This window comes from Sander lucioperca, chromosome 18 (assembly GCF_008315115.2).
Source record: "Sander lucioperca isolate FBNREF2018 chromosome 18, SLUC_FBN_1.2, whole genome shotgun sequence".
Lineage (NCBI taxonomy): Eukaryota > Metazoa > Chordata > Actinopteri > Perciformes > Percidae > Sander > Sander lucioperca.
The window spans coordinates 14,670,546-14,679,035 of NC_050190.1; the positions used below are offsets into that span (position 1 = coordinate 14,670,546).

The 8,490-nt window shown below is 42.7% G+C and overlaps 2 protein-coding genes across 3 annotated transcripts in view; one reads left to right on the forward strand and one right to left on the reverse strand.

The window, feature by feature from the left end:
* Positions 1-5,198, forward strand: part of LOC116035717 (formin-like) — a 42,489-nt gene extending 37,291 nt beyond the window's left edge. For both annotated transcript variants that reach the window (XM_031278999.2, XM_031279000.2), the window contains exons 15-17: positions 1,257-1,406; positions 3,057-3,138; positions 3,248-5,198. In XM_031278999.2, coding sequence (XP_031134859.1) covers positions 1,257-1,406; positions 3,057-3,138; positions 3,248-3,292 — 277 coding nt within the window. In that variant the 3' untranslated portion in view covers positions 3,293-5,198. The remainder of the gene's footprint in view (positions 1-1,256; positions 1,407-3,056; positions 3,139-3,247) is intronic.
* A 950-nt stretch (positions 5,199-6,148) lies between these two features.
* grem1b (gremlin 1b) lies at positions 6,149-8,174 on the reverse strand. The gene is made up of 2 exons (XM_031279007.2): positions 7,893-8,174; positions 6,149-7,411 (listed from the first exon to the last, which is right to left on the reverse strand). Exon 2 carries the CDS (start codon positions 7,409-7,411, stop codon positions 6,863-6,865), a length of 549 nt encoding a protein of 182 aa, XP_031134867.1. The 5' UTR covers positions 7,893-8,174; the 3' UTR covers positions 6,149-6,862.
* Between the last annotated feature and the right edge of the window lie 316 nt (positions 8,175-8,490).

Sequence of the window (8,490 nt, forward strand, 5' to 3'; positions counted from 1 at the left end):
GTTGTATCTGCTTGTTGCGTATGCTCTGGAGGGTAAAAGGAAAAGTGCTGTTGCTTGATTTGTGCATGCTTTGACATGATGACCCAGGGTCAGCAGAGGAGCTGATGGAGAAGAGACCCTGTTCATCATGCCAGACCAGGCCCGGCTGCAACAAAGCTACCTGGGACGGAATGTCTGTTTGGTCAATCTAAACATCCCAGAGCCTTCGATTTCTTTTGTAGCGTACAGGATGATCTACAACGCTCTCCTTTTTTTTTTTTTCTTTTTTTTTTGGAGCATCCAAGCAAAATGACGCATCACTGGGAAATGGAAAGCAGGCTCACGCTGAAATCCCTTTTTTTCTCAGCTTTTAGCAGGCCGTCTGGGCAGCATATTGTACCATTTCACTCCATGTGAACATGTCTTAGATTAGCGTCGCATAAAGCCACCTAGCATCTGGAGGTCAGAGCCTATCGGGGTGTCAATGGGACACGGAGCATCCCCTGAATCATAGCCCCCTTTTATCAACCCTTTGACAGGCACTGCTAGAAAATGTCTTTCATGTTTGGGTTAGGGGAGGGAATCTGAAGCAGCAGACAGCTTTTCATACCTTGTGCGTGCTGCTGGGAGCCTTGCAAAGAGTTCAGATTTGGTTACAATTGAATTAGGCTGAGGAGCTGGACTAAAACAGTGCTACAGTCGCAGTGAACAGAAAATCTAGAATGTGTTTATTCACATAGATCTGGTGTGTCTGTGTTTTGTGTGTGTGCACACCTGTCTGTCGCACGTGTATATTTCATATCATATCTTATTCACATCTTTGATTGTCTGCCAGTGAATATGCTCCTGGAGGGGGGGGGATGGGTGTGTGTGTGTGTGTGTGTGTGTGTGTGTGTGTGTGTCTTTGTGTCTTTGCCTGGAGGAGCAGCAGCCTGTGTTTGGCTGTCTCCGTCTCCTCTGGCAGTGTGTAGAGGTCAATGTGATAATGGAGCCACCGCTACTGGCTCTCCCCCGTGGCCCAGTGGGGTGGACACTCTCCTTCCAGCTCTGTTTCTGACTCTACATCCATCATTTTCTGTGTGTGCTGTGTCGGTATTGGACTCTTTTTACCCTTTGTGTTTCTTGGGCATACACACCTTAGTGCTGTTTATAACTTTGACTTTCACATCTAGAGTAGTTTGCTGGAACACACTATTATTTATGTCCGAGATTATTTATAAGTGTTTATGTGTGATAAGACAACACTATTTGTGCCTCTGTTCTGTTTTCCAATACAGTTTCCAGGACATGGTGAGCTACTTTGGGGTGAAGCCAAAGTCCGGGGAGAAAGATGTGGCCCCGAGTTACGTTTTTATGTTTTGGTACGAGTTTTGCAACGACTTCAAGAACTCCTGGATACGACAAAACAAGAACATTTCCAAGGAGAGGTAGGTTGGATTCTGGTGGGGTTGCTCCATTTTTTTTATTTTTTATTTCTGTGTCAAAGACGCATGAACATTAGTTGTTTTTTTAGATTCTTGAAACTTTTTTAACAGTAAACCTGTGTTACAAATTTGAGATATGGAGTTTGAAAGACATGGGCATTTTCAAGGCAGAAAGGGTATAACGTAATGTAGGATCCAGTATTTTTGGAGCTTGACCCATCCTAGGGACTGGAAAATAGTCAATTTAATGAAAGTGCCATGCTAAATTGCAGGAGTTCACCATTAAAGTGATCGTCATAAAAAGCGGACTGACATTATCTGTAAAGCATGATGTAAAATATCTTGTTTCTCAGTCAGTTGATGTACTCCAACGCTGCAGAACACAACCTCAGCTACCAAACTAAAGCTGAACCGTCTCATCCTCGGGTCAGACTTCTTGTCTCCGTCACCTTCCGATAGGTGCTTAACGACCTCTAGACATCATGTCAAATTAGCACTAATTGTACAAGGGTGAAGTGCAGATGCTGAATTAAAGCTGAGAGGGAGGCCATCAAAGAGGAGAAACCCTGAGTGGCTGAGGCCTCGGCCCTCTGTCTGAAGAAATGGGGCCTGAATTTATGACGTTTCCTCTGACCTGAGGCGTCATGGTGGGGTGGGGGGGGGGCATTCCACCGAGGGACAGCAGATCCTCCTGGCGGCCGCCTGGCTTTACTAGCAAGCGTTACGGGAGAACTGATAAACACTGTAATGATGCTGGACATTTAGCCCAAAGGGCAGGAGCGCTCCACACACGGACACGACAAAGGGACTACACGGTAGAGAAGCTGTTTGTTACCGTCCAGCCAAACTGCGTGGTCATTCTGGGGTTGTATTTTCAGGTATCATGCGGTGCCTTCATGGCTCTTCACACTCAAAAGTTGTCATGTCGTGAATCTTACATTTAGTGTCCTCCAGCCATTGCTATCTGAACTGAGCCGTCTTCTCTCTCTGTGAGATGGAGGAGATTTCTCTGCCCTGCCATGGATCCGTGTGCTCTCTCTTAATTGTTTACTAGGTAATCGTGTCTCACATTACTCACAGCTGATTGTGCTTACGTACAATTAACTTTATTTTAAATACTGTTTGCACACTCATAAAAGCCTAGTGTTTTTAAAGGCTGCCTCATTATCTCATCAACCCACTGTCAATCTCTTCTACTTCTCACTTATGGGGCTTTCACTGACCGCAAACTCGTGTGTGTGTGTGTGTGTGTGTGTGTGTGTGTGTGTGTGTGTGTGTGTGTGTGTGTGTGTGTGTGTGTGTGTGTGTGTGTGTGTGTGTGTGTGTGTGTGTGTGTGTGTGTGTGTGTGTGTGTGTGTGTGTGTGTGTGTGTGTACACACGCATGTGTGTGTCCTTGTGTGTGTCTGTGCACGCGTGTGTCTGTGCGTGTGTGTGTCCGTGTCCCCATGGCTCCAAGACAGGGTGCCCCAGGGAGATGCTTAAATATCTTGCCCTTACAAACAACTTCACAAGGACACAGTGATGAGAGGCGTCTGACTTTTATGGTTTTCACAAGTTTCATGACTTATTTCCAAAGCTTTCAATGTGTGCTTCTAGTTTTAAAAGCTCTACGAATGTCAAGTCCTTGTGGATTCTCCTCCCCGTCCCCCAAGGTTAAAGGAAGCTCAAGAAAACATCAAGAAGATCACAGCAGAGAAGAGAGTTGAAACCAAGAAGATCAATGCCAACAGTCTGGTAAGAACGGATCTACATATAGCAGAGATGGAATTTCCTGAAAGCTGCTCCTTTCTTGTGTCTGCGCTGATATCAATACACTGAATCTTTTTACGGTTCTTGCCAACAGAAAGAGAGGCTGCGGCAGAAGGAAGCCAGCGTGTCTTCCAGCTGAGTGAAAGGACTAGTGACATAGCAGCAGAGAAATAACGAGGTTGGTGTAGATCGCAGATCACAAAGTGTGCCGGCCTTATTTCTCTTGCATTTCGATTCGGACTGCCCTCTGTGCACCATACAGACTCACAATAAAACCTCGCCGGACACGTACTACTCTAACCCTAACCTCCACCACCCTGTATACATATGAGCTGGGCCTGCAGCAAGGATGCATTGCTGACACAGCCGAAGTGATGGGAGTCTTCAAGTCAAAAGGTTGATCTCATTCATCCAGCAGGGCATGACCTCTTGAGTGCCCAGCTTGTGAAAGGTCTCAAGGGGTCAGTGGGATTCACAACAGCTGACACATCCAAGAGTTTCATTCTGGGTCTACAAGAGCTGAGAAACTATTTCTTTCTCAACTGTAGATGTTAGACATCAGAGTGATAATGCTCCTATATACTCAAAGTGTTAAGACGTTGTGGCCTGAAGAGGAAAATCCCTGTTGACAAAACATCTCTCTTTCTGGAAGTGGTAAAAAAAAAAGCAGTTGCTAGTGTTCCTTGCTGTAGCGAAAAAGCTTTTCATTCACCATGGCTCATTAAAAGTCTTGTAAATATGTCATGTTGTAGAATCGTCAGGGACCGTGCAGCTTTGAGGAGTATGATAAATTATCTGCGCTGGGCTTCACATGCAGATTAAGACATGTTGCGTATATAATGTGTGTGCACACAAATGGGTATGTAGAGGTTTCACTGTATTGTGTGGCACTGCCCCAGACGGGCCCCCCCGCGCACACACACACACACACACACACACACACACACACACCCACACACACACACACACACACACACAAATGTACTTAAAAACATAAGAAGAACACAAGTTTTGGCCGTGCAACCACTCTCACCCAAGATATTAAATACACATTACGAAAAATTGCTAATCCTTCTTTGAGTGCTGTGCATCACCTTGTGTCCAGCACACCTTTTAAGCACTTTACTGCTTGCAGTAGCTGTATGTCGTAGCTCGGCTCACCATAAGCCACACTCCCCTGTTAATGCTAACTGCGTGGATTTTTTTTTTTTATAGGATGTGCACTTTTTTTGCACCCCTTTTTCTATGCAAGGGTATGTTCCACTTAGACGATTCATGAATTGTATTGCTTCATGATGAAATCCTAATAGATACTTTTCTCTAAAAAGTCTATTAAAGTGTATGTTTTCTTTTTGCAAATGTAAGAGGTAACCAAGCTCCTGTCTCCTTCAAGAAAAGTCTATTTATGTAAGGAAAGATTTATTTTCTGCCAAAAAGCATCAGCTTTGTTCCCTTTTGAGGCTGTATTTTTATGAGTTGTAATTGATGGAGAAGCTTCCAAATAGGTCAGTCAGATGAAAGATATATTTTCACATGGATATTACTTTTCTGTTGTGCCCACTAATTCAGTGTATGCGATGATATGATATGTGGTGTTTAAGTAATTTGCATAGAATGATGATGGCCTTTTCTGTTCAGTTTTGGAGAGATGAGGGTTGTATTTTAGGTATTGAGAATATTTTAGCATATCATCTGAAGCCATGTGAGTTATTATAACTCAGACAGACTTCCATTATCAGAGTATCCATAAAACTGCACCTTGAATTACATTTTTTTACCCTCTAAAGTTTTTCACCTGTGCCATTTATTTTGTAAAAAAGAAAATCTAGATATTTCATAAACTGCTATGTTTTAATGTTTTACTTTAGAGGGTTTAAAAAGCAAAAAAGAGCTGATACCGACCAAGAAACTGCTGTGGTCGGTATGTGTGTATGTATGTATGTATGTCGGGTTGATATAACCTTAGCTCTAATATAGGTGCTCTGTAATTTTATGGAATTGTTTTAAATTTCAAGATTAAACTACTGGATGCTGAACAAACTGGACCAATATCTCTCATTTTTTTCTTCTGTCAACACTTCCTTTAGGCCAACTTTTTAGAAGCCCGGCGGTGCACCAAGCAAATGTGACATTTATGTAAGAAACCTGACTCATCAAAGAGGATTTGATGATTCATAATTCAGGCTCTTCAATAAACTGAGTCAGAATTAAGTCATTCAATCAAGCCTCATTTGTAGATATTACAACTTGTTCCTGGAAGATAAAGTGATTAGCAGTGTTAACATGAGGGATTTGTCATGTCACTTGAACTTTGTTATAGGAATGAGATGGACATTTCAGTGTTTTAGTTTTAGTTTGTTGTATCACCCCAGTCTTTCTGTGCCATAGAATTGAAATGTAGGACCTGGTTTTACATATTCAGTCATTTAAAAAACTAAATTCAAATGATGGTACGCTCATCAAACAAGGATCAAAAAATCCCCACTTGATTCTGATGAAAGAAAATTTTAATGTCAGCTCTGACTGTAGATTCACACCTGTGGCACCAGCTCATCCCCATTTTTTTTTATTCAAACACTGAAATAATCCTACAGATTGTGGGTTAGACCATATATTAAGAGGGTGATATCCAATATGGATAGCTGAAGAATAATGCATTTAATACATTAAAAAGATATCCAACATTTGCGATTTATTTATCAAACGGAAAATCCCTTATCATTGGCACCCCCCCCCCCACCTTTTCAGTCCTCCGATAGATTTTCGAGCAAATTACATATAGTGGAAAAAGTTAAGTGACATCTCAAGGGATAATTGGAACAGGTAACCAAATCTTTTCTCCTGAAACTGACTACTTCTATGACATTTATTCCCAGGGCTGAGTGCAAATGTCTCCATGCAGGAGGAAAGCAGCAGATAACGAAGGGATAATTTAACATTTTGTTTAACACACTTGCCTAATTAACATCAGGTGTAAAGTAACAGATGATATGCACAATATTCCAACATCCGTTTATTTTATGTTTTGGTGGATAATTTAATTCAAAGGATAAACAAACCGGTTACATCAAAGGTGGCTTTACATGTTACAACTATTTAATCTCGATACTGTATAAACCACCGCTGTACATTGTTTGTTTTAACTAACATAGAAGCCTATATTGTCTCTACAACTGAGTAGGCACCCAACTTACAAAAAAAACTTTACTGGTGGATAAAATCACATTTTCCATTCACAAATATCGCCGCTCATCTATCAAATTCCACACAGTGGAAACATCCAGTTAAACACATATGCACACACAAATACTAAATAAGACAGGAATGTTTTCCTGTCACCATAAGCGTTTTGATTTATTAAATAAACCGGGGTTATTCAGTCCTCTTGGGGTGAAGAAGCCGTGCGTAAAACGTGCCCATTCCAAGTCAGCGTTCCCGTGCAGTGATGCTTGGTTTCAAACTTTGCAAACTGGTGAGGAGTAAAATGTTCGTTGCCGTTCAACGTCGGATTATAGGTTGCATGTCCATATTTGTTCACACTTTGTGCAAGAAGAGAATATTCGTAGCCTAAATGTAAGAAGCCTTCATGGATGCTTCTTCCGATGGAGACAGGCACGTGTTCTTGGCTGTGTGCCAGCCTTTCTTTTTTTCTAACAACAATCCTGTCCGCGAAGAATAAGAATATGAAAAACACACAGAACACATTTCTTTAGTCCAGGTCTATGGATATACAGCGGCACTGTTTGACGCGCTGGATGCGTTTCTTCTTGGTGGGTGGCTGCTGGTCCGGACAGTTCAAAGTAATAGACATGGCGGTAAAACGCTTCGGCTTGCAAAAAGAACAGGACTGGAAGGCACCCTCCTCCCTGCGGATGTGCCTGGGGATGTAAAAGGAGTTGCACTGTCCGTAACAAAAGCGATTGATGATGGTGCGGCTAACGCAGCCCTCCTCGTGGATGGTCTGCTTGAGGGGCTGAGTCTTGCACCAGTCCCGTTTTAAATACTGGCGCTCCGTCACATGTAAAGCTTCCTGGCTGGACTCCAGCACCTCGTCGGCCGGTGAGGATGAGACCTGCCTCTGCCGGGACCCAGAGCCCGCCTGCGGAGGCTGCGGTTGCTGCTCCGATTCGTTTGGGTTGCTTTTGTCAGGATGAGGAATGGCCCCTTGTGAACCTCGGTTTCTTTTGGAATCCACGGGAGAGGATAGCAACCCCATGATGAAAACCATACTGAAGAAGATACGCGTTGAGTTGGCCATCTTTGAAGAGAAAAAGAAAATAATGAATCACCTATACCGTTTCAACTCTGGACGGATTACGCACAGCTGTCAAAGCGTTTTCGCTGCGTAAAAAAGCAGTTTGCTTTTTTTTATATATATAACTATGCAAATCGAGAATATTATGTGACGACAACGTAACTGTATATTTGAATTACCTCAGTATGAATATCTGAGTAAGAAATGTAATTATGCTCCCATACGTTATAAGGCTATACATAGATATATCCGTTATGCAGGAATGTCACCAGATTTAGCCAAAGCAAAAGCATATCAACTTTCTAATGTTTAATAAACCAAGTACGTATCAACACATGGACACCACTGGATAACAATGATGCAGTTTTGTAGTTTCTATAAGCTATAAACAAAAATAAAAAAAAGCTCAAATGTAAGTGGCGGTCTGTAAGTGGAGGACGATATGCATGGATGTTATGGTCACAAACAGTCCAAATTCACTCACCTGTGCGAGCCTCCGCTGCTACAAGTGCGATGATCTGATCCTGTCAGTCCTCTGCGGCACCTTCCAAACTGATAGGCACCTACTGCTGTCGACTGTACACTGGTGGGGCTGTGGATGGGTGGGACACTAACCGCTCCATAGACAGGGGCCAGGGGGTTTAATACAAATTGCTCCAGCGCCGGACTGTCTCCCTTTTAAATGTTTGCCAGCTGAGATGTGCACAACAGTTCCCTCTACATTATTGGCTAAGCACGATGTAGAGAAAATCAAAACTATCCGCCCCCTCAACACTTCCCTGAACCCACTTCTAAAACAGACAACCGAGAAACGGCGTAGGGCAGGCAGGCAGGCGGGAGCAGGAGGAGGCGAGAAGAGAGAAAAGTAAAACAGTTGATTTTTTTTTTTTTATATCAAAACGAGCATGATGAAACATACTATACAATACAGTATATCACCATTTAAAAACTGAAATGAGGCATTTACAGTCCTCTCGTAAACTATGACCATGCAATCTAAGGATTATATCAATTAAAAAGGTTGACTATCGGATTACAGCACACCTGTGAATCCTCAACATAGACAGCAGTCGCTGTAAACT